Genomic DNA, 26,528 nt, shown 5'->3' on the forward strand with positions numbered 1-26,528 from the left:
ATAAGTCACAGGACCAGCCAAACTATGAAAAAAAGTGTGACTTATAGTCCGGAAAATACGGTATCTAGTCATCCAAAAATGAATGACCAGAAATGAATTGCCAGAGGGATATTAAGGCAAAAAGTGCAACATTTAAGCATGGCAAAAATAGATTTTACCGGAGCAGTTCTAATTTGTCTAAATTTGTGCTCATCAATCACGTCATTCCTATCTTCTGTCCCTCTGTTTCAAGTTAACATGAGTGTAAATACATGTATAAATAAACTCTAATAAACTCTGGGTTCGCTAACTACGTTGCTGGTGCTTTGTTTTATGTGTAGCGACCCTGAGCAAGCTACTGACGAGGTTTGGTGCTGTTTTGAACAATAATGCTATTCGGGAAGCGTTTAGCTCACTGCCCCTAGCTAGTCTCTGTTTGCAATTTGGGGCTATAGCATATACCGGGCCAACGTCTGTAGTGGTTGATCAACGAAAAATACGTCTTCACGGTTTATTTGATGTGTTTTAATGCAGAAAAACACCCTGAGGTCAATTTTAGCCAGAATTATACTATAAGTAACCAAAGTTGTTCTCGCTCTCTCTCTTTCAAAATGTACCGACGAAAAGGCTTCCCTATGGAAGACTGCAACAATAGATCTGATGGATGAAGAGGACTCAATCACTGATGGGAGACAGATGTTTGTTGTCAGGGCTTCAGCCCACAGAACTTTCAGGGGAGCTACAGGAAACACTACATTTCTTGTCTGTGTCTCTCACCAGATTAGATTTGCTGTGGAGACCACAGACTCAAGAGCTGGGTCCTTCTTCAGAATGCTCACAAGAGATTAGTGTTTCCTGAAAACAACCTAAAAGCCATTATCATGTAGACAGCATTTATTTTAAATACACACATCATGTCATGGGCAACTTATGGCTCTGGGCAGGCTCCCAAATATGGTGCATATCCAGGGGGATTTATTTAATGTTGTCTCAACAGTTAAAAAATAATAATTTCCTTACATGTTTGTATTCTACTAGTTCACAAAAACAAAACAAACAAAAAACAAACAAACAATGTTTTTTTATGGAGAGAAGGCCCTGTGTATTGATCTAGAACATGTGGCTTACTCCAAAGCTTAAATATGATATACTGTACATATATAGGCATGATTTGTTATTGGATGGGCAAATGTATTCAGTCTGTGTTGGTAGTAAAAGTAGTTGGACAGATGAGTGTGTCATTCAGGCAGAGCTGGCAGATGGTGGGGGTGGCTCCATAGAAAGGTCCTTGAATGCTGTAGCGGTCTCTTCAGCCGACTGTGTTGCCTTGGCAGTTTGTGTTTCATCAACTGTTAGAAGAACAAACAAAATAAAAATTACCTTTTAAAGGTTACCTGTGAAGTAATCATTAAATACAAAACAATCAATTTAAAGATTTGGCCAAATGCAAAATCAACATACAACAGCCCTCCCTGTATTGATTGTCCCACAATGTAGGAAATTTGTCTCAGGCTTTCGTCCATGTTGTGTCCAAACAGAGAATAAATTCAATCGCAAAAAGCGTTTGAAAGCTTATCTGTTTACCCTATATCTAACTAATTACAGTAATTGGTACAGAGTTGTGGTTTAAATATGTTAATGGTTATTGTTTTTATTATGACCGCCGCTTGGGCATATAGGTTTAGTCAGATTTTTTTTTTTTTTTTTTTCGCATGTCCAAATTTCCGTCAAGGATTCCCGGGACACTGAAAGACCGGGGTACACGAAACTTGGTGGGCATGTAACCCCACATGGATAGTATGGAACCATCGTTTTTCGTTTTGATCTGTAGCCCCCCCGCTGTACTGGACCCCCCGAAAGGAAGGTAGGGCAGACACAGTTTTCTGTGAATACCTTGAGAACCGTAGGGCCTAGGATGACCAATTTTTTCCATATATTTGCCTCCAGGGGTCATGTTAACCCATTCCATGTGCACACATGTGCATAAACAGATACACACGCACACACATACATTCACAGTATTCATACGTATGACACATATTCACACAGTAGACATATGTACGCATGCATGCACATGCACAAACACACATACGCAGGCAAACACACAAGCACGCACACACACACACACACACACACACACACACACACACACACACACACACACACAGACAAACATAAATGTGTACACGCACACATGCACACAATTCAAGAATTTCTCAGAATTATGAACAGGCAAGATGGGGGTGGGGTTGTATAAAATGAATTTTACATGTGAAATCTATGAACTAATCATGTTTTGGTACTTGTTGTCTAGCGGATACCAGTGAGAATTAAGTGTGGATAATGCAATTTAGTGAGACAGTTAGAATCATATAGGCCTTTCAGTGTGATTTATTTTTGTGGAAAAAATGTGCTGGACTGGGCGGCAGTCATATTTTGTACCGCTCTGCGGTACATCTAGTTTTGTTGAATTTTTAGTCAACTAAAAATATTGGTATTTATATTATTATTATTTAGACCATATGACTTTACTAGGGATGCACGATATATCGGCGGCCGATATATTATTGGCCGATAAGTGAAAAAATGAAAATATTATTATCGGTCGGATAACAGAATTCTGGCCGATAATTTGCGCCGATAGTCCTAATTTAGGCCTACGTAAGGTCCGTCTGGCTTCACTGAGCTACTTGAGCTTGGTTGGCTATACTTTTTCCTCAATATAATGTCAGCGGTGTGAATGTATTTCACCACTCTAACAAAATCTGTGGATATGCATTCATTTGGGAATCTGTGCATCTCAAAATCCTCTTGTGAATGATCCGCCATTTAACCTTACCAGAGCGGAGCTCAACCCTATCTAGAGTTGTCTTGTGCTGATGTGTTTGCACTTTACCGCGCTGGTCGGGAAAACAAATAAACAAACTCGTTAGTGGAACGAGTACATAAGTAGGCCTAGTTACAGTGCATGAAAATAAACTGTACTGCTCTTCCTAGGCAACAACTTCTTCTTATTACAGTGCATGAAAATGCACTGTACTGTTCTTCCTAGGCAACAACAACAACTTCTTATTACAGTGCATGAAAATACACTGTACTGTTCTTCCTAGGCAACAACAACAACTTCTTCTTCTTATTACAGTGCATGAAAATGCACTGTACTGTTCTTCCAAGGCAACAACAACAACAATTTCTTATTATTATTCCGCTTACCACTTTTTCCGTACGCAATTTCTCTTGAACAGTTTAACTTAGAAACGTCGTTCAAACTTTGTAACGTAAAATCCACCTGGATCAACTGCCAGTCTCAGGCTTTAAGCATACAAACTGGCCTTATTAAGACTACACATCCTGTTCAACTGCTTCCTCTGCCAAAAAACTGTATCAAAATAAAAGTCCTCACTACAATATTTCACTGTTAAACAATTTAACCCTTTAAACTACTGAAGTTTTCACCTGTTCAGCCATTGTAACTGTTACTTGTCATCAACTATGACTCCTACCAACTGTAGCTAGTTAGCATAGTTAGCATGTTAGCATAGCCATTTCAACTTTTAGTTATCGTCAAATATCTACCTATACACAGCCATTAAACTATTTGAATATCCACATTCATTAAACTTTCAGTCTTTCAACAACTTTTAAACGGTCTACTTTTAAACTATCTATCTATTAAACCAACAACTTTTAAACTATCTACATTCAACTTTTAAACGGTCTACTTTTAAACTATTATTAAACTATCTATCTATTAAACTAGCTGTCTATCAACAACTTTTAAACTATCTACATTCAACTTTTAAACGGTCTACTTTTAAACTATCAACTTTTATTAAGCTATGCAACCACCATGTCTATCCTAGCATCACCATAGTAACCATCTCTGTATTATCTATTTTAACTATACATGATATTTTACATCACAACTTTTGCCATTTCTAGTTAAGGTGCATGAAAATGCACTGTACTGTTCTTCCTAGGCAACAACAACTTCTTCAAACTTTGTAACGTAGGTCTTCAAACGGACCAAGCTGCTATGTCTTTTCAACTTTGAAACTTTTATAAACTATTAAAGAAAAATCCTTTTTAAAAATCCCCATAGACTTAGCATTGCCAATTATGACATCAAAATACGGCCATTAAGCAATTAGAATCCTATGGCAGGTGTTCAGGCCACCTGCAGCCTCAGGCTTTAAGCATAAGTCAATTAAGACTACACATCCTATTCAACTGTTTCCTCTGCCCAAAACTGTTTCAAAATAAAACTCCTCACTACAATAATCCACTGTTAAACAATGTAACCCATTAAACTACTGAACTTTTTACATTCAACTTTTAAATGGTCTACTTTTAAACTATCTATCTATTAAACTAGCTGTCTATCAACAACTTTTAAACTATATACATTCAACTTTTAAACAGTCTACTTTTAAACTATTATTAAACTATATATTAAACTAGCTGTCTATCAACAACTTTTAACTTGTCATCAACTATTTCAACACTTGTCATCAACTATGACTCCTACCCACTGTAGCTAGTTAGCATGTTAGCATTGCTAACATTGTTAGCATTTTTAACAAAACTGCTAAAAATGGTTAGCTAAGTCACATGGTTAGCATGTTAGCATTGGTAGCATGCTAGTTAGCATAGTTAGCATAACAACTAAAAATGATTAGCTAAGTTAGCTAAGTCACATGGTTAGCATAGTTAGCATGCTAGTTAGCATAACTACTAAAAATTATAATAAAAATGTTAACTATACATAATATTTTACATCACAACTTTTGCATTTCCATGCACTGGTAATTCCTTGGGAATTGTGTTTCTAGTTCTAAGTTGTATTTTAGTATTATATTTGCATTACTTTAGCTTGGGTTTTGTATTATTACCTAGAAATATACTAACCATTCCTGCTTCAGTTCCAGACAGGTCATCATAATAAGTTATTAAAACCTTCGGGGCTAACCCCTTTCATTTCTGCTGCAGCAGGTTGTGCCCAACAGAGTAGACGGACATAAGATACAGTCTGAGGAATTGCAGCTTTATTCAGTTACCCGCAGTTGAAACTAAACTAAGTTTCCCTCACAAACTCTGATTTGGTCGCTATACTGTAGCTTATTCCCAGCTGAGCCGTTTATGAGTGTTTAGTCCTAAATGAAAACGATTCATACTCTCTAGCCACTCACTCGCAATTCACTGACGTCAGGTTCACTTAAAGGAGCCACACATACTGTAGGGCTAGGCTACTGTTATGTTGACTGCTGTACTATTGAAGACTATTATGAGTTCTGTCCATCATTTGGTGGTAGGTAAAATTACTGCAATAAAATTATGCTTATTAAATGCTTTCCCCAAATCACTTTTCACAATTTTTTTTCAAGAGTAATATTATCGGTTATCGTATCGGTATCGGCCACAACAAACCAATAAATATCGGTTATCGTTATCGGCCCTAAAATTCCATATCGGTGCATTTCTAGACTTCACTTCAAACTGTTAATTTCAATGTTAATATAATGTTTATTGTCATTATAAGTCACTTTGGACCAGAAAAGTCTGCTAAGAACCATAAACATAAAAACAAATTATTATTTGTTTACGGATATAGATGACAAACCATTTTGTAGAAAGATGCATCATCATATAAGATTTGCAACGACATGACTCAAAAACATAAGTGGCATGTCGCTCTGTCAGCCACTCTCTGGCTAGCTGTGTGACATTCTGAAACGTTGTTAAATTCGGGACCATTAGCCTATCGCTAGTTTTAAACTGGGACATTGCCGGAATTGTTGTTTGTTTATTCAAAGTCTTAAGTCCAAAGTAGCCTGGGCCGTGCTGTGCCCCGATTCAGTGCTGCCAAAAATCTGCTTACCCTCAACGTGTGCTTCTTTCTTATCCAAACAACTTTAAATCTTCTTTCTTATCCAAACAACATCAAACTTGACACTGCACTTACTGGTGCCCGTAGCAAGACACCTGCCAAGTCTGAATTCAATCCCACGTACGGTTCGACAGATATGCGGTTAACACATAGAGCTGGGGAAGTGAATACAGTAGAGCAGTGAAAGCCATTGTGTGCCTATTTTACCAATATCTTTTGCATTTCTTATCCAAACAACGTCAAACTTGACACTGCACTTAGAGAAACTGGCTGGGCTACTTCAAAGAGACTAAACCCAGGGATGACCGGAGCACACGGGGTGGGTATTAACAACAATTAACCAGTACGAGCACTCGTAGAAAGAAAAGTAAGCATCAAGCACATCTTTGGTCAGTGTGAATTAGAAATACAAAAGAGTCAAAATAAATAAAAATAAAAGATGACATTGTTAGAGAAAACAAGACAGACATTATTCTTCATTTAAACCATGGGGCTCAACTGTGTTGATTGTGTGGATCCAAAACGCTTCTCTTTCAAAGTAACATTTTGACAACGTCTCCACCTCGTTGGGGAGGCAGTATTCTGTCAATTCCCCAGAATTTAAGTGTAGCGCAAGAGCCATGATTCGCCTGGACATAGTGGCGCGCTATTGCATAGTCCATGTTATGATTACGTATAGCGACTTTGTGCTCAGCAATCCTCTGTTTGAGTGGACGTTTGGTTTGCCCTACATATAACAACCCACAAGGACATTTCAAAATATACACCACATGGGTAGTATTACAGTTTATAAAGGCCTTGATATTGTATCGTTTCCCAGTGTGTGGATGCGAAAAGTGCTTGGTGTCGTTTGAAACAGTGGGTGCAGCGACCGCACCTGTAGAATCCTTGGGGTGGTACTGGTAACCAGGTCAGCTGCTTAGGAGGGCTCATAGATGTGTGTACCAGTCTCTCTCTTAACCCTTTAGCCACCAGGGTTTAAAAAATATAAATGAGATTTTTACATCAAAATTTCAAAAGGCCATGGCTTGCAAGTGGTCAGAGATAAAGTCTTACTGTAAACGTGAAAATCATTGAGTATGACCAGAAGTTTATGAAGGGGGTAAATTTACTCATCTAATTTGCATATTATGACGTCACTGGATGGCAACCAGCGTGAATTATGCACATTTCAGTAAATACTAGTGTTGAACATATTTGAGCAGTTTTACTTTCTTTTTTTTGTCATTTCACCGACATAACAAATGAACAGGAACACAGTCACATGTAAACCAACAATAGTAAACTATTACTATAATCACAAACTCTATGCTAATATACAAAAAAGTAGCCTGGTCAAATCAGTTCCATATCGCGGGTGACTTTGAAGTTCTTCAGAGTCCTATTTTTACAACCCCTGCATTTTCTTCAGAGCCTACTACCATCACTACCGTCACTGGCACCTCCAGCTATGTTGGGCAGAGGGTCGAAATAAGCATGGTATGCTTAGTGGACACTGTCGAAAAAGACGCACCTCCATTCACAGACGCTCCGTGACTATCAGTCAATAGACGATCGATCATATTCTCCAAAAGGCAGATATTCTCCTTCAGAATCAGAATAGGTGAATAACAGATCCAAGACTTCATCACACGTGAATTTTTTTTTTCAACATTTGGTGTATTTCTGCTTCAATTTGTGCAAAACTATGGCCCGCATCGCTTCCGCGCTATGGAGGAAATGCACATCTTCTTCGTGTGTTTTTCACGAGCTTCTTGAAAACTTTGAAAAAAAAGGTTGAGCTTGAATCGTAGCTCTGGGTGTATGCCAACTAGTGGTCAAGAGTACAAATGAGATTTTACACTGTACTCGCGTCTATCGTCTGTTTTATTCAGTAATGACGCTTGTCGCAATATTGCGACATGGGCGGTTAGAGGGTTAAGGAGCGGGATTGCCTAAATGACATCAAGGGGGGTTCTGCACAAATGTCTTTTAAGGATGGGTCAGTTTGTAAGACATGCCAGTTTTTTTGATGATATATTTTATTTCTTCACTTATATCTGAGAATTCCGTGGAGAAACATGGGACGCGGAGCTGAAGCACGCCTAGATTTCTCCAGCAGGTGTGGCCTGTGGGTGGATTTGGCTCGCTGATATGCTGCAGAGATGTCAACTTCGGCATAGCTCACGGAATCGATCAGCCATCTCCACGGCCTTGATCTTAAAGTCGGCTTCAGTGCTGCAATTTCTTTTTAGACGCAAGAATTGACCGATTGGAATGTTTTTAATCAATCTCTTAGGGTGGTGACTGTCTGCTCTGAGGAGCGTGTTCCTGCTTAGAGGTTTGCGGTAGATGGTTGTCTCCAGATTACCTTGAGTATTTTTCCGTATAGTTAAGTCCAGAAAATCCACGTTTTCAAGTGAATGCTCACTTCTGAACTTAAGGAAAGGGGTGGTGCCGTTGACATATTCCATAAAATTCTTCAACTCAGCTAGATTTCCAGTCCAAATAAAAACCACATCATCTATGTACAGTGGGCATTACTATGTACAGTAACTTCAATCGAGTGTTCAGTAGCAGCGTGAAAGGGAGGCATAAAGCCGTATCTGATGTTACGGGCTTCTGCCACAGTTTCCCTTAGGCTTTTTGAAGTTACGGCAAAAATATAATCGTATTTCTCCCAAAAAACAACCGAATTGAAACTTGATGTTTGTCTACATGATAAAACGTATGTTTATTGTCCTAATAATGACAAAAACTCATTTTCGCCAAAATCGAAGTTACGACCTTCTGCCTTAGTGCGGCAGAATAGAACACTGGACATATAGGATGCTTCACAATTAAGAAATCGCTCTCCCTTTCTGTAATCCAACCTCTAGAGTGTGCTGTAACCACTATTTCGTCAATTTCCACTCTATATTGATCAAGGGGTCTCTTTTAACTGAAGATACTTTGATCATATTGCTCTTTGCTTATCACAACTATGGAACCACCCTTGTCAGCTGGGTGAATGATGATGTCCTCTCTATTCTCCAATTGATTAAGACATTTCAATGTTTCAGTTGCCAGCGTGCGGTTTACGGAGACTCCTCACCTCTCCTTTCCAGTCATAGATCTTTCCTTCGGCATAGTCCTTAATGTCCCTCTCGTATTTCTTGATCTTGTAGCTTTGAAGTTCTTCTTGGAAAGTTTTGTGGGATGCGGTTATTTTAGTGGAGATGGTGTTGAATGTATCTGCGTCGATTTGCGCCTCTATCTGTGTCTCCGTTTTTTGGATCTTTCGGTAGTCTTATCCATTTCAGTCTTGGTTTTCTCCAGGGAGCATTTGTTCAAGATCTGTTCCCACTTGTGCTCGAACGAGGGCGTTTTCTTCAGGCGAAGTCCTGCGAGGAATTCGCTTAACTCTCCAATATTCAGAGGAGAATGCCAGAGGAGCCTGATGTCTCTGTTCTTGAGGTCCTCTAGCTCTCTGCTGAGGGAGAGAGTACTCGGCTCTGGAGGTTTGAAGAGATGTTGGAACAGTAAGTGCGGTAGTATTATGTTGGCACCTTGTTCATCTGTGTAGGTCAGAGTCTCTGATTTATTCTCGGTGATTGCATTGATAGATGCAAAGGAATTCATTCTTAGGCGAGCGCCAGCGTGAGGGAGCTTGGAACTCTCCGGAGTTGAACTAGTAAGACGGGTGTCACTTGCGCTCAAGCCTTGACACTGCACTTACTCACGGGCACTTACTCATGCTTCAAATCAAGTTTCAAATCAATCGGGCCAATGGTTCAACAGATATGCGGCACACACACACACATACACACACACACACACAGACGTTCCTGCAATTTATAGAAAGATACCTTGTAAATGGTTTGTTAACACACAGATTAATAAATTGACTAACTATCTGACTTGCATGTAAATGGTTATGTTGTCATACTAATGGTTTTACAGCTGTTGTGATTGGTCTTGATAAAAAAACAAAAAAAAACAAAAAAAAAAAACAAAGCATGGGTGAGATGCACTGACGCAGAGTAAACAGCACAGTGTCAAAAAAGGTCTTGGTCTGGATTAAATTGTATTTGGGTCCTTATCTGGACCGGAGTCCGCCTAATGAGTACGCCTGATACATGACATGCATACCACTTCAATAACGTTGAAGCATTCATTCATTCAACCTTTATTTATTCTCGGGTGTTCACTGAGAGTACTCATTTTCAGTGAAGCCGAGATTACAGTAACAATGAAATAACAAAGAGATATAGTATAATAATTGTGGTACAATAAATAACTAAATAAATAAATAATACATAAAATATTATTCATAAAATAATAACAACAATAAAATAACATTTCCTTAAAACAGGTACAATTTGACATAGGAAGGAAGCTGAACTCATATGCCAAAATATGAGTGTCAAAATACCCTCAGTCCAAGAGGGTTATTTACCTGTCTCTGTTGTCTCAAAGTGTTTTGCAGACTCATTCTCATGCCTCTCTCTCTGCTCCTGCAATCTTCTACACAACTTCTTATGCGTGAACCACTGCAACTTCTGACAAGCTTGATCACAGTAGATCACCTGCACAGAGTTTACAGACTTTGTCACAAAACACATAATAATGCTCATAATAATATAGTAATAGTAATAAACAAAAACAACAAAAACAACCCACAGACACTTAAATGAAGTGCTTTTACACATACAGCTGTAGGAAAGAAAGAAAGATAGATGTCTATTATACTAGGGATGTGTGAGATGACAATATTAGATTGTCAAAATGTCTGTGATGTGCCTTTAGAGAAAGATTAGTATTGTGCTACTGCTACAGTAGGATTTTTCCTGCAAAGAGAATTGCGAGCTGGCTGCCTCCATATCCCGTTGCCCTAAAACTTAGTCTAAAATCTTTATGTTTTGTATGTTTGTTTGACGTTACCCAAGTGTCCAGATCGTCTATGTCGGACTCTATGAGATGCATTCCACATACACAAGCCACACAACACGTTCAATCTATATACATCTGTGTACCGCAATTTCACGCAGCAACTCTCTGTGCCGGAAGTAAGTGGGTTAATGATGAATAAATTAGTCAATTCATAAACTTAACTGTTGTCAAAATGTAACCAGTAAAGAATTTATCATTGAGTCTCTCCTTGAATTGCATAAAAGTTTGTGTGAGGGTTGAGGGAATGAGAACATTGCCCAAAGCATCACACTGCCTCCGCCGGTGCATCCTGGTGCCATGTGTTCCCCAGTAAATGAAAGTTAGATGAAACTAGCCATCCAAGTGATGTAAATGAAAACATGATTGATCAGACCAGGCCACCTACTTCAATTGTTCTTTGGTCCAGTTTTGATGCTCATGTGTCTATTGGTGGCGCTTTCGGCAGTGGACAGCGGTCAACATGGGCACCCTGACTGGTCGGCAGCTATGCAGCAGCTATGCAGATCCATGCGTGACAAACTGCGATGCACTGTGTTCAGACACCTTTTGTATCAGAACCAGCATAAACTTCCTCAGAAATTTTAGCTATAGTAACTCGCCTGTTTGATCAGACCACACAGGCCATCCTTCGCTCCCCACGTGCATCAATGAGCCTTGGCCACCCATGACCCTGTTGGTTCACCATGCACTTTCCCTTCCTTGGAACACTTTTGATAGCTGACCACTGCAGACCGGGAACATCATACAAGAGCTGCAGTTTTGGAGATGCTCTGAACCAGTCTGGCCATGACAATTTGGCCCTTGATGAAGTTGCTTAAATCCTTACATTTTTTTATATTTCAACTTTGCAAACTAAATGTTCAGATGCTGCCTAATATACCCCACCCACTGACAGGTACCATAACGAAATAATCAGTGTTTTTCACTTCACCTGTCAGAGGTCATAGTGTTATGGCTGACGATGTAATCGCAACATTATGTTTTTGCCACCCCTATTGTGAACATTTCCTTCTCACTTCCATCTGTGCACAGCGGAATTAATACAGACAATCTCTTTATTAGGGCCCGAGCACCGAAGGTCTCCTGTTTTTGAGGTGGTTAACATGGTCGAAAACTCTTTAAATTTGGCACACACGTCAGGTGTCACTCATCGCAGTTAGGTACAAGAGCTTGACCCCGGGCGTGGCCCAGGGACTCGCTAGCGCCCCCTTAGGTGACTGATCCCATGGTTGGCAAATATTTTGAGGTGGTTAACATAATCGAAAAGTCTTGAAATTTGGCACACACATCAGGTGTCACACAAATCAGCTAGGTAAAAAAGCTTGGCCCCGGGTATGGCCCAGAGACTCGCTAGCGCCCCCTTATGTCACTGTGACTTGTGGTTGGCATATAGTTTTAGATACACACACCAAATTTGGGGGGTGTTTGTAACTCCCAAAAACAAACAACTTTTGTATTAACATGCCATTAGCCACGCCCACAGGAAGTGAGGTAATTGAGAATTTGTGCGTTGTGGACATGATCAATTTTAACGTACTCCTCCTAGACGGTTGATCCGATTCATGTCAAAGTTGGTATACATGACGCCGAGATGTTCCTGATTCTAAATTGTGAAGCCTTTTTTTGATATGTTGTAATTTGACAAAATGGCAACATTGTTAATTTTAATACCGTTCCACACAAACAATAAATGTGTCATAATTCACCATGCATGGCTTGAAATGTTTTACATTTCATAGGTCATTAAAGACCATGTTAATGATAATATTCACATGCCCATAATGCATGTTTGGCATAGCGCCACCAACTGGCAACAGAAAGAATGACAATTATCCTGATGTCACATGATCAATTTGAACATACTCCTCCTAGACGGTTTGTCAGATTCATTTGAAATTTGGCAAACATTATGCCAAGATGTCGCTGATGTTAAATTGTGAATGGATTTTGGAATGTTGTAACATATTTGATATGATTTTAATATCTCAGCACATAAACAGGAAATGTGTCATAAATCACAGTGCATTGAATGAATGGTCTGAAACTTCTCAGGTTAATAGATATCATGATTATGCTGATGTCCAGACACCCAATGGGCCTGCCTGGCATAGCGCCACATCCTGGCCAAGCAGGAAATGTGCCAGATATGGACAATGCCTTAAGTGATTGATCTGAAACTTTATAAAATATTGGATATCATTATTGTGATGATATTCACATGCATAATTCACAGGCCTAGCATAGCGCCACCATCTGGCCAAGCAGGAAATGTGCCAGAAATGCTCTATGCTTTGAATAAATGTTCTGAAACTTTTCAGGTTAATAGATATCATGATTATGATGATATCCAGACACCCAATGGGCCTGCCTGGCATAGCGCCACCACCTGGCCAAGCAGGAAATGTGCCAGATATGGACAATGCCTTAAGTGATTGATCTGAAACTTTATAAAATATTGGATATCATTATTGTGATGATATTCACATGCATAATTCACAGGCCTAGCATAGCGCCACCATCTGGCCAAGCCGGAAATGTGCCAGAAATGCTCTATGCTTTGAATAAAAGGTCTGAAACTTCTCAGGTTAATAGATATTATGATTATGATGATATCCAGACACCCAATGGGCCTGCCTGGCATAGCGCCACCACCTGGTCAAGCAGGAAATGTGCCAGAAATGGACAATGTGATTGATCTGAAAGTTTACACAAAATTTGGATATCATTATTGTGATGATATTCACATGTCTAATTTCCATGTCTAACATAGTGCCACCATCTGGCCAACCAAAAAGTGTATCAAAAATGTTCTTTGCTTAAAATTAATAGTCTGAAATTTCTCAGGTTAATATATATTATGATTATGATGACACCCAATGGGCCTGCCTTGCATTGCGCCCCCACCTGGCCAAGCAAGTACATGTGGCAGAAAATCAAATACAAAAACAAATAGCACACGCATCAAATATGTACATTTCACAAACGGACCACGTCGGTGCTTTGTTGGATTCCGACATGTCACGGGTTGCGGCCCGCAGGTGCTCGGGCCCGCCATTGCCGCTTGCGGCTATATTTGTATATTGTAATTGTATATAACTGCACAATTATTGTACTGAGAATGGTGGCTTTTACCTTTTTTGAATGTGCAATGTGAGATATTAAAGCGTAACTGGAGTAAAAACAACCTAGGGTCTATTTACTCTAGTTAACAACTTCAAACTTTTGATGGAGAGCAAAATGACATTAATTGGTGGTGTTTTGAGCAAGACAGGTTATTTGCATCATCACTGAATGGGCTTACAGTGATGCTAACAGGGCAAGGTGCCACGTCGCCATTTTATACTACTTACAATGCTCAAAATATAATTACACGTCTGTGGTAGTGTGGTGAGGGTTTCTACAGACAAACCAAAGTATTGTAAACTTTGAAAGTGTACAGAGAGGTTATAACAAGACCTGTATCTGTAGGAAGAAAATTCTATGGCTTCCTGGTTTGGTATTGTCAAATCAGCGGGCGTGTTCGATCCAATCAGTGCTGCGCAGATCTGGCTACACGTAAGGCATGTTTGTATTGAAAGATTCAGCCAGATCTGCAAGATCGAACGCACCCGCTGATTTGAAAATGTGTGATACAGCCTTAAAGGCAGTAGATTTATTAAAACCATACTCAAATACCCCAATTAAAAAATGGGCAACATCACTGGCTATGTCAGTCGGCTATAAAGATGGGACAAATAGGAAGAAAAGCTGTCATTACCATTTTGCAGATTGAACAGCGTTTCTCGGCTCCCTTTTCTCCACAAGTAGTGCAGAACTCAGCATCCACAAAACCCACCTGTCCTGTAATGGCCTGTGTGAGGACAGAGATTGCTGTGGGGTCGCTACCCTGGGGAGAAAGACAAACAAAAAAAGGTAATATCTGAAAAGGTTTACCATAAGAATAACTTGTTTCACACTGATTCAGACAAACAACTATAAAGCTAGACACATATCAAACATTCAAGATTCAAGAGATTTATTTGCTCAGAAACAAAAAGCAGCAAACTGAGGGCAACTCCCCGCTGTGGAAATGGGAAAGAAATATTACAAAAAGTAGAAGAGCAAGAAATAAAATAACAATAAAAAAAAAAAAAAAAAAAACCAAAAGTAATCATGACAGGGCAGGGACTGAGCCTGTAATTCAGTGTGCATGTTTATGAATGTTTCTTTGTCCTTGACTGGCAAAGCCTGATGTAAATGTCCTGTAACCCAGGTAACTTTGTCCTAACGATTCTCTCGGCAAATCTGAGCACTCTGCAGGGTAGGGCTGTAAAAATTGCTCAAAAATGACGTTTGATTATTCGCTCTAAAAAAAAATACAAATATTCAAACTATTCGAACATCTAGTTAAGCATTTTGTCAATGACGCGCATTATGTCAATAACAGGACAAATTAATACAGAGACATAAATACTTGGGTTAGTTTATTTAAGTACACATATTTGACAACGTATTACCTACACAAAAACAAGTAAAACAACTAATGGCCAAGACCACAGACCTCACTCCGGCTCGCTTGCTCACTCTTTCTCTCTCTCTCGCCAGCACCCTCATGCTCTCTGCGCATAATGGTTTAAACGAACAACAACAATAAACAAATGTTGAGTGCTGATCAAGAGTTTTGTGCAATTCAAGGTCAGACTTTTGTCCCAAATATAGAAGGCTTCATTCAGTGAAACAAATATTATTAACATTAATTTACAGTAGGCTATATAGAACCGACATTGAATGGTCCGAGCGAGCTGTGCTGTGGTAAACATGGAACTTTTCCTTGACATGAAACGGTAAATAATCAAACCAGTGGAAGCCTGCAGTGCATGAAACTGCTGTATCTAACCTGCCTTATTCACACAATATCTATTTAGTCAGTACAGTAGCCTACACTTTAGTAGGCCTAATGTTTCTGTTTAACGTTAAATAAAACTAGACTGCATTTCCGGCGGGAACTGCGAAAGTGTGCTTGCCCTGGTCCGGTCACCAACGTGAGCAGACAGTGGCATACGCTATGCTGAACCTGGCTTGATCCAGGCATTGTAACAGTGCCTTTCAGTGTTGGAGCAGTGGCAATATCTCAAAAGCTCTAGGAGAGGGCTATTCAACTATTGGCTTGGGAGAAAATGAAAGTCTTTAAGTTAGACTTAAAGCAGTCAATGGTTGGAGAGGACTTAATATGTACAGGTAGACTATTCCAGAGTTGGGCGGCAACAACAGAGAAGGCTCTATCACCCTTAGTTTTAAGGCGTGTTTTGGGGATATAGAGAAGATTCTGAGATGAAGACCTAAGTGATCTTGGAGTGCTGTAAGGAATTAGTAGGTCACATATGTAACTACAGTGGGTCCCAGTTAAGTTTGGACGGGTTCCTTCAGGAATCACGCACCCCATTTTCTCAGCAGAAATGGCACAAACTGCAGTTGACACAAACAACCACAAGGTGTCACTTTGGAGTTCTGCCACTACTATTTTTGATGCGACTTGGCTTACTGCTTCCATGATGCAGTTTCCAAGTCAGTAGAACAATCAGAGAAAGCTGAGCCATTACCAAACATATATGATAATACAATAGCATGAGTTTATATATCTTATACCCTATTTGTCACGGTTACTTATAGATTTGATAAGCGCATGAGGCTTTCAGCGGGGGCACGGGAACTTAAAGGTAAACTATGCAGTATTGGCAATTTCCGCTACCGTTTTCTCAGTTTTTGCTTCTTTTTCGCTGGCTCTGTCATGACGAATGTCTGAGAAACTCCATCGCTACCTTTTTCTAGCCAGTGCCTGGCGTGTATGTGTATTTGAATGCAGTAAAGCAATTCGTTACACTCGTTATACTTCCTGGCTGAGGCCGTCGCCCGCCCGACCCACAGTTAAAGGGTGGTTTTTCCGCTCTCAGGCGCTAGGGGAAGCGAGACGGCCACCATTCAACCCAAAAAAAGACATATAACCATTCCAATGACTCTGAAGCTGTTAAATGAAGGTAAATTAAGCTAAAAAACTTGCATGTCAAGCTAAAAAACCTGCATAGTGTACCTTTAAATTGATCACGGTAGTTTAAGCTTACACTTGACAAAAAATCTAATATGAAAATGTAGATGCAATTGTTGTAAGATGGTGCAGCTCCTTTAAGAAAGCATCATGCGCAGGGATGGAGAGAGAGAAAGCGAGAGGGGATCTGTGTGCTGTTGAGACTGGAGCGAGTCATATTCAAAATAATGCAAAAAATAAATCCGCAGATAAAACCATTTATCCTCATTCATTTCAACCGCAGCATGCCTGCTTGCCGACGTTCAAACGAAAAAGATATCAAAGCACCTTTTTTAAACAGCTAGACAAATGATTTAGCTAATTGATTATAGTCTGTACACCAGAAATTGTTGAACATTTACCTGTACAAGTACATTGACAGTAGCCCAGCCTAACAAGCATGTTGCATGTTGTAGGCCTACTGTAGAAATTTCACTTAAATTGCAACTGCAACATGCCTGCTTGCCGACGTTCAAACGACAACGAAAAAGATATCAAAGCAACAAGAGGGTTGAGTCTGAATGACACGACTCATATTGCTCCTCATAACCGTCTATAAAAAAAAGTGTTTTTTTCTTTTCTTTTTGAGCACGTTCGAATCCCAGGACATAACGCACTGGACCTTATAATACAGTAGGCATCGCTTTCAAATGACCACTTCATTCGCGCATTACGCGGCGTGAAGCTGCGTGAAGCTTTAGTACCACTTTCAGCCACTGTGCGTCGCTCTACCACTGTACATCGCTCTGCCTGCGGTCCCTTCTGAAAAAGCAGGATCTACCATTAAACATAATTGTTGCCGAGAGTAATCCCAGCCTACGAATTCAATAACAAAATAAATCATGCATAATTAAACATTACCTCGATTTAGGCTACTTGGGTATGGCTTAAGGCTTGACTACACGGTGGTAACGAAAATCGAAATCGAAATTTGCTGTCTACATTATTGTCAGTGTTGGGGTTAACGCAACTACGCAAATCAAAACAGTGGTGTGATAATTGAGCCAGTAGAGAAATAACTGTTCAGAATTAATCTGTAGCCTTGGGTAGGCTTCTGCAGAAAACAATCTTGTTGCCGATTTAATACTATCTGGCGACGTTTTTAACAGGCTACATAATAGAGGCTTAGACAACTATGACCCACGTTTTGGTTTCGTAAATTAATTTGCCCTACTTCTTGACTGCAATGTAGTCAATTGACTGCTTGACATGTCATTTTTATTTTTCTGTACAATACACAAATACATCTGCTTTATGCCGCAGAATTATGCACTTGGATAGCCTATTGAACGGGCACATTTTGGAGAGAACGCACGCAAGAATCAGTAGGCTATTTGTGGCTGGTTACCAGCAAACAATGTTTAATGCATTAACTCAAGACGTCAAACATTTTCTAAACAATACAAACAGAAAGGATGCAGCAGGCAGCAAATGTAGAAGAGTCATTTCCAGTGGAAGAACAAAATGCTGAATGAAGCCCAAATTTATGAAGGCATATCTGGCAAGTTGTTATTTTTGAAGGCGTAAATGGTTGGGCTATAGGCCCTAGTTTGCAAGAAGGAGACATAAAGCGTGAGCATGCCACACTATCCACAGCTGTGGTAGCGGGGGTAGGAGGATTACTGTTAGCGCAGGATTTATATAAAATTCTTCAACAGAAAGCCTGCCTCGAATGCAGGCTTGTGGTTTGCACAGCCTACAGTAAGTAGGTCTAGTGAGTTAGGAGTCCTCTAGACTTCTTTTCAGCCATCTCAGAGGTGGAAAGTTGCGTTCGTTGGGGGCAGGGCCGGGTTAACAATTCATAGACCCTTGGGAACAAATGTCTGATGGCCCCCCCTTCCCCCCAGCCAACGTGAATCGGGCAGTCAGTTAATAGGCCTATCGTGAAGATTTGTATTGCCATTTAAGGCACGAGCGCATCTGTGAGGTCAAGCCTCACCAAGTAGCCCGTTTGTTTACAACTAACATTATATTTAATTAAACTGCTTAGGCTATGCCGAAATAGTTTCAACATTTTGAATATCAGTGTCAGGTGAATTAGGAAATGCCTTTGGATCCCCCCTGTCAAGCAATAACCATACAAAAAGTTAAAAACAGATGACATAATGCACATCACTGACATAATGCTCAAAGAATATAGCCTAGATATTCCAATATATTCGAATACATGTGTTTATTTTAGAGGGGATATTCAAACGTCATTTTTGAGCAATTTTGACAGCCCTAGACTGTAGGCTACGCCAATCGTCTATTAACACCTTCCACTAACCCCGGTGAGTGGGGGTCGCTATAATCCGTGTGAAATAGCACCATTGAGTAGCCTATGCGAAATAGCCTTAAAATCGTTCCGGTGTTGTGTGCCTTCTGGTTTCTCCACCTACTGGTTTCCTTATGGCGTGCACGCTGCAGCAGTTGTCAGACATTCACAAACAAGTTGTTTTAGGCGGTTTGAAGTCGCCTTTTCGCCATGAGCGCCGGCTACAATACAGCCACTCGGACAAAAGACATGTAAAAAATATATGTTTTGAAAACTAGCATTAAACTGGATTCGATCCCGCAAAAGCAACACACGCGTGACTCTCTCTCCATCCTGATTCCCTACTCTTTGAGCCAACTAATATGTTACGCGAATCAATTAACTATTGTAGGCTACCATTAATTAATAATGTAGGCAACACCCAGGTAACATGTTGTCCAGGCTATCTGAAACAAGGGGTTGCCTCTCATCTACAACAACTGGTTACGGTCGTCAGTGCACTGTGCACAGTAGGCCTATGCTACTCTTTGTGGTTGATCAACTAAAAATAAAAGATGTATTTGGTGATGACGTTATTGTAGGCCTAGTAGACCTAAATTCTGAGAAATTAAATGGTACGAGAAACGATCTACATAGCGCACCAGACCGCGATGTCTTCAAGGGTTGAATGAAGGGAGTTTGCAAAAATGAGTGTATTTTTTAAGTCAATAAACATGTCTTTGTCAGGGAACATCTGACTTTTAAAAACCATAGGCCTGGTAGTCGCTCAGACAAGGAGTTATAAGATAAAGGCAATACCATTTATGTCACCTAATGCAGTTCAGTGAATTAGCAAGATACCATCAGAAGGCAACAATCATAAAGCACAGTGTGCGCGCGCGTGCTCTCTTCCCTGCGCTCTCTTGTCTGCGTGTTGTAGGCTAGATTTGCGTGAGTTCTTTCTATCTGCTTACTTTTGTGAGTTGCGACCACCTAGGCTATGTTATAGACGTTCTATGAGGTACCAGTGTTTAGCTGCGTCACAAAACAATAAGCTTTGTCAGACTACTTTTAAAATGATATTCAGGGCTATATACATTTTAAACATTCGGGGCGAAGACCCGACAAAGCCTTGCGTTAATTCTTCAGGTGGGAAGTGTCAGGAATTTTCATACGAGAGACACTCTCATTGGTGGTTAGTATATGAAGTAGGGAATTGACAGCAACATATCCAATCACATTATGAGAGATGCTGAATTTAACATAAACTGCAATGTTTGATTTTAAATGAATGTAAATTTAGCGGGACTGTAAGCTGTCACGTGGGTGCTCGATGTTTTCAGTGGGTGGCGAGAGCGGAGCATCCACGGTATCGGGGCCTATGACAAGCGTATCTCAAGCGGGTTGCATCCATTACAAACAAACATGCAATGTGAACGTCTGGGATTGGGAAGAGCACTAAATGCTCTACTGAATAAGCACGAAGTCAAACCTTTAAATGAAAAACACTCTTTAATAATAAAAAAAAAAAACGCTAATGAAGTAAACTTGTGACCATCAAAATCATTTATCGCCTGTAACTCCGTGATAACAGGACGTAACAGGAAGGCATTTGGCTGAGCAACGGAGGTTAATATGCTCTATATTTTGTCCAAATGATGTTTGTCTATCATCGTTGCACTCGGAGAAAACCAGAATGTTTAATTTGTCCTGCGTTTCTTCTACGGCTGCAAACGGGATTCACTCGCAGTTAACCAAATATTTCTTTATTAGGGCAGGGCAGGCATATTTCTGACTATTAAATTATTTCTAAACCAGTCTGCTAAAGTTTGTAGTGAAGTCTGTGTAGGGTTTTCCAGGCTCCATTTCTTTTTACGAGACACCCTGCTCACTTGAGCCACCTACCGGTTGTTTGGGTTGTTGTAGCGTCACACTGGGAAAATACAAATTAAAGTCGCGTGATCCCACGCGCGGACCGCGAGTGAAGCTGGCCAAGTCCAAGCACTGCCCACTGTAGGCTCGAGATATAATTCCAAAGGGGGCAGATAGGGGCCTACTGCACCAGGCGCGCGGGAACCTATTTTTGACCAGGGGTGCTGAATAACAAAAATAATGGATGTCCGACGATTTCTCCCCTCCTGGACATGTTTCGGGTGATAGAGAGAAGTTTTAGGGATCAATAAAGTATATCTATCTATCTATCTATCTACGTCCTGGGCAGCCACAAATTCCAATGTTCCGCGACAGCACTCCGACTCCACTGCACCCACAAAAGCGCACTTGACATCATTAGCCTATTTCAGTATAGCTAAGGAAAATTACTTTTCTGATCGTCAAAACCACACCAGAGATGTTTGGCTTTAAATATAGGCTAATAATCAGGCTGCAATGATCTTGCAAATAATTCCTGAATAGCCTAAAGTGTGTCGTCTCCACAGCAAGAATGTGTCCTAATAATTTCTATCTGCGACTAGTGAAATGATTTCACTAGCTATAATTTAATAATTTTGCAAAACTGTACAACACAATTAAAGTTTCTTTCAGCTTATCCATGCTTTTTTGAACGTGTAAATCGCATAGAATATGTAGGCCTATATCAATCGTAGGCCTACGCACTTGATCGCTATCAACAGAGCCCGTTTACAGATTAGACATTCTCTGGCTATCACATATAGCTGAAATCACGCTACAGTTCTTACAGTAACTGACTCACGTTCACGTTGATCTCTATAACTGTTAATTTTTAGTAGCCTATATTCCAAACAATCCATAACCCTTTTTTGCTATTTGACTCATCATTTCACATACACAAATATAAATAATGACAGACAGCGAATTAGTAATTATTTAAAAATATAGCTATACAAATTTTAAAAATCTATCTCCTGCCAGCAGGGGGTGCTGCAGCACCCTCAGCACCCCCCTTCCCGCGCCCTTGTACTGCACTTAAAACTTAAAAAGATTGAACGAAGCTTCCCGAAATTTGAAATTGCGATCAGTGACTGGCATCGGGTGAATGAAGCTTTTCGAAGTTGAACAGGCTATTTGCGCACCTCAATGTCACAGGAGAGACTGTATGCTACCTGCAAACTGGCCTATGATTTCATTGCTGAGTTTGCGGCAAATCAAGACATGGCGAGTCAGTGTCATTTATTTGTCCAATGTTAGCCTACAGACCAGTTTCCATAGTGCACATCTTATCAACAGTTTGAATGTCATGTGTTTCTGCTCATTGACAAATACCGTTCAGCACAATGATTCATGCCCAATTAATTCCCCCTGTTAAAGTGTTCGCCTTTGTTACACTATTTGGTTTCGTCATGTAGCCTATGATAAACACCATATGGCCAAATATGTGACTCAGCTAATGTTATAGGCTATACAATTTCCCCTATTAAAGACAAGCTGGTGTAGCTTATTAGACTAGGCTACTACTAAAATGCACCGACGGTAGCCTTGGCTATGTGTAAAGTAAGCTATCGCATGATTTCATGCACGTAAGTTCATGCATCTGTCAAGTCCAAGACAGAGCCTCGCGACCCTTTGCGACGGCCCTGCAGCTCCTCCTAAGACAGCGAGGAAAAAGTTAAAATACGCGATAAACCCAGGAAAAGTTGACAGGTTTGTTTCGGTCCCGGTGATTATTGTGAAATTGTGCAAACGACAGCCTTTTCAAGGCATTTCAAGGAAGGAGTCGTAGCATGCAAGCTCCCAAATTGACCCAGTAGCCTACCCAGTAGAAGGCATCAATAGCCTAAATTGTTGGGACTGGGGAGGGTCATGCGTTTTTTCTCAATCACTTTGGAGGGTCATAGAAAAATTTATTGCTGGCGAGGGAGGGTCTTTTTGACTAACGCTCCCAAAACTCCTTCGGTAGCCCCCGAACAGTCCATAATTGATTATAGCCTGTAGGCCTACACCGGCAATTGTTGAACATTTACCTGTACAGGACATTGACAGTAGCCCAGCCTAACAAGCAGATGTTGCAAAAGACATCAAAAGACGCAATTAATCAGAAATAAATAATGTAATCTGCATCGCTTTATTTAACAAACTGCAAGCAACAAGAGGGTTGAGTTCGCTGTGAGGCCAAACCCAAGAGCAGAGCCTATCTGTTAAGGCACTCGATAGGCTATAACGAGCTGTGTGCGCCTGGAAAGACAGGCACAGCGAAGAACATTATTAAACTTTGACTAACGTTTCGATGTGTCGATGTTTTTGACTAACGAACATCGAAACGTTAGTCAAAGTTTAATAATGTTCTGCACCTTTTACTAAAGAATAAAGAAAATTAAGACGACATCTGAGCTGCACCGGCGTCTCTCCTTCTCTCTAACACTTTTTGGCTTTGGCTAAATATTTCTAAAATCATTTGAGTTTCACTAGTCACACGTTTTAACAAGCAACACTTGTTATTGAACTAATAACAGACGTGTGTCGAAAATTGACTTTATTTTCCATAGCCTACGGAGAAATAACATATGCAGAGTCTAACCCAGGTCAATCTTGCCAAAAAAGCCCTCAAACCTGAAAACACATAAGGCAAAAGTACAAAACATCACAAAACTAACTAAACTAACACACGCATATTTTTGTATTGCAATCATTGTAGCTTACAGTAGTAACAGCGTGTAACAGTCCTTTTATGCTCTCATTATAAAGAACGTTTAACGTGTCCTAAAAACAGCTATCAATTAATCACAAACGTCTTATAAACAAGTATTGCCAGGAGCAACACCTTGCAAAAAATGATAACAATAGGCCTAGGCCTTTATATGGCTTTTCTCCTGCCTAGATTCAAACTCAGAACTGCCTGAAAGTTGCAGACCTGTTCTGGAAATATGTGCATTAACCCACTCGACCGTCAGACAACGCTATCTGCTTCGAGTAGGCCTATTGGGTAGGACTGTAGCCTACACTGGTTGCTGTGGCACAGTCTTGAGTGACCGAATTCGTTTTCCTTTGTCATATGAATGCTGTCATTTTGTTAACATTACTGTTAAGGAGATGCTGTAGGCAAAGTCTATATTTCAACCTCGTTGGTATAGTAAAAAAAACTATTCACAAGGTTTCTGGGCAGCATATTTATGTTCTGTTAGCAAGCGAACTTCTCATGACTACCGACAATGTAGCCTACTTTGCTCTCATTTTAAAACATTACTTAGAGATAGGCACTGTACAATCAAGAAATCTTGCCACTGAATCCAAAACTATGTTTAACATTATGTACAAAGCGTAGGCTACAGTGGACTAGCATGTTGCAGGGGCTGCTAAAAACACAGAGAAACACACTGAAAACTCGGCCAATCACAGCCCTTGCTGTCGAATGCGCCGTCTGGTTCGACCGTGGAACGCCACAGCGGACTATGCTGCCCCCAAGCAGCTGCAGTTCTACTTACATTTCACCCAGCTGCGTGAATCACCTTGATCGTGAATGAAGTGTCAATTTTTAACTGGGACCCACTGTAGGTGCCAAACCACTGAGGGCTTTGAAGACAAAAAGTAAAATTTTAAACTTAACTCTGTGCTCCACAGGTAACCAGTGCAGCTTAGCCAACACAGGAGTTATATGCTCACGTTTCTTAGAGCCACTTAATAATCTAGCTGCTGCATTTTGAACTAGCTGAAGTCTGTTGAGAGGGAGTGGGTCAGGCCTGCATATAGTGAATTACAATAATCTAGTCTAGATGTTATGAAAGCATGTATAAGAGTTTCAAGATCGGAGAAGGACAAAAAGGGCTTCAGTTTTGCAATGGTTCTTAACTGGAAAAAGCTGCCTTTGACCACACTATTTACTTGCTTATTAAAATTTAAAGAGGAGTCAAAGAAAACCCCAAGATTCTTTACTTCACTGTGGCAGTTTGCAGAGAGAGGTCCTAGTGCATTTTTCAAGATAGAAACATCACTTGGAGGGCCAAAATAATTATATCAGTTTTACTTTTCGTTCAGTTGAAGAAAATTTCTTGCCATCCAGCATTTGATGTCACTGAGACAGTTAAAAATATTCTCCAAGGAACAAATGCCATTAGTGTTAACAGGCAGGTAAAACTGAGTGTCATCTGCATAGCAGTGATACTGAATGTTATACTTTTTTAAAAATTAAGCCAAGGGGTAGCATATAGAGAGAGAATAAAAGAGGGCCAAAAATGGAACCCTGAGGAACACCACGCTTTATAAGGGCAGAGGAAGAGGAGAAATTGCCTAAACTAACTGAAAATGATCTATGACTAAGATAAGAAGAGAACCATTTCAAAACAGAACCCTGGAGACCAACTTCATCCTCCAAGCGTTTTAATAGGATGTTACGGTCAATTGTGTCAAATGCTGCACTCAGATCAAGAAGCACCAAGAGGGCGCAATATCCAGAATCAACTGCTAAGAGAATGTCGTTTTGGACTTTAAGCAAGGCTGATTCAGTGCTGTGCAGAGATCTAAAACCTGATTGGAATTTATCATATTAAACTCACTCAGATAAGAAGAAACCTGAGATTGGACAACCTTTTCTAGTATCTTTGACAGAAAAGGTAATTTAGAAATATAGCCGCAAGCGGCAATGGCGGGCCCGAGCACCTGCAGGCCGCAACCCGTGACATGTCGGAATCCAACAAAGCACCGACGTGGTGCATTTGTGAAATCTACATATTTGATGCTTGTGCTATTTGTTTTTGTATTTTATTTTCTGCCACATGTACTTGCTTGGCCAGGTAGGGGCGCAATGCAAGGCAGGCCCATTGGGTGTCATCATAATCATAATATATATTAACCTGAGAGATTTCAGACCATTAATTTTAAGCAAAGAACATTTCTGATACACTTTTTGGTTGGCCAGATGGTGGCGCTATGTTAGGCATGGAAATTACACATGTGAATATCACCACAATAATGATATCCAATATTTTGCAAAGTTTCAGATCAACCAATATAGGCATTACCAATTTCTGGCACATTTTCCTGCTTGGCCAGGTGGTGGCGCTATGCCAGGCAGGCCCATAGGGTCTCTGGATATCATCATAATTATAATATCTATTAACCTGAGAAGTTTCAGACCATTCATTCAAAGCATACAGCATTTCTAGCATATTTCCTCTTTAGCCAGAAGGTGGCACTATGCTAGGCCTGTGAATTACGCATGTGAATATCATCACAATAATGATATCCAATATTTTATAAAGTTTCAGATCAATCACTTAAGGTATTGTCCATTTCTGGCACATTTCCTGCTTGGCCAGGTGGTGGCGCTATGTCAGGCAGGCCCATTTGGTGTCTGGATATCATCATAATCATGATATCTATTAACCTGAGAAGTTTCAGACCATTCATTCAATGCACTGACAAATTTCCTGTTTATGTGCTGAGATATTAAAATCATATCAAATATATAAGTTATCAAAAATCCCTTCACAATTTAACATCAGCGACATCTTGGCATAATATTTGCCAAATTTCAAATGAAT

At 40.1% G+C, this 26,528-nt stretch overlaps 1 protein-coding gene across 1 annotated transcript in view; it reads right to left on the reverse strand.

Annotated features, from left to right (window-relative positions):
• Positions 1 to 855: 855 nt before the first annotated feature.
• Positions 856 to 26,528, reverse strand: part of ankmy2a (ankyrin repeat and MYND domain containing 2a) — a 107,344-nt gene continuing 81,671 nt past the window's right edge. Inside the window, exons 8-10 of the mRNA XM_048260735.1 lie at positions 14,535 to 14,663; positions 10,284 to 10,413; positions 856 to 1,328 (exon numbers count right to left, since the gene is read on the reverse strand). Of these exons, the coding sequence (XP_048116692.1) occupies positions 1,222 to 1,328; positions 10,284 to 10,413; positions 14,535 to 14,663 (366 nt within the window). The 3' untranslated portion in view covers positions 856 to 1,221. The remainder of the gene's footprint in view (positions 1,329 to 10,283; positions 10,414 to 14,534; positions 14,664 to 26,528) is intronic.

This window comes from Alosa alosa, chromosome 13 (genome assembly GCF_017589495.1).
Source record: "Alosa alosa isolate M-15738 ecotype Scorff River chromosome 13, AALO_Geno_1.1, whole genome shotgun sequence".
Lineage (NCBI taxonomy): Eukaryota > Metazoa > Chordata > Actinopteri > Clupeiformes > Clupeidae > Alosa > Alosa alosa.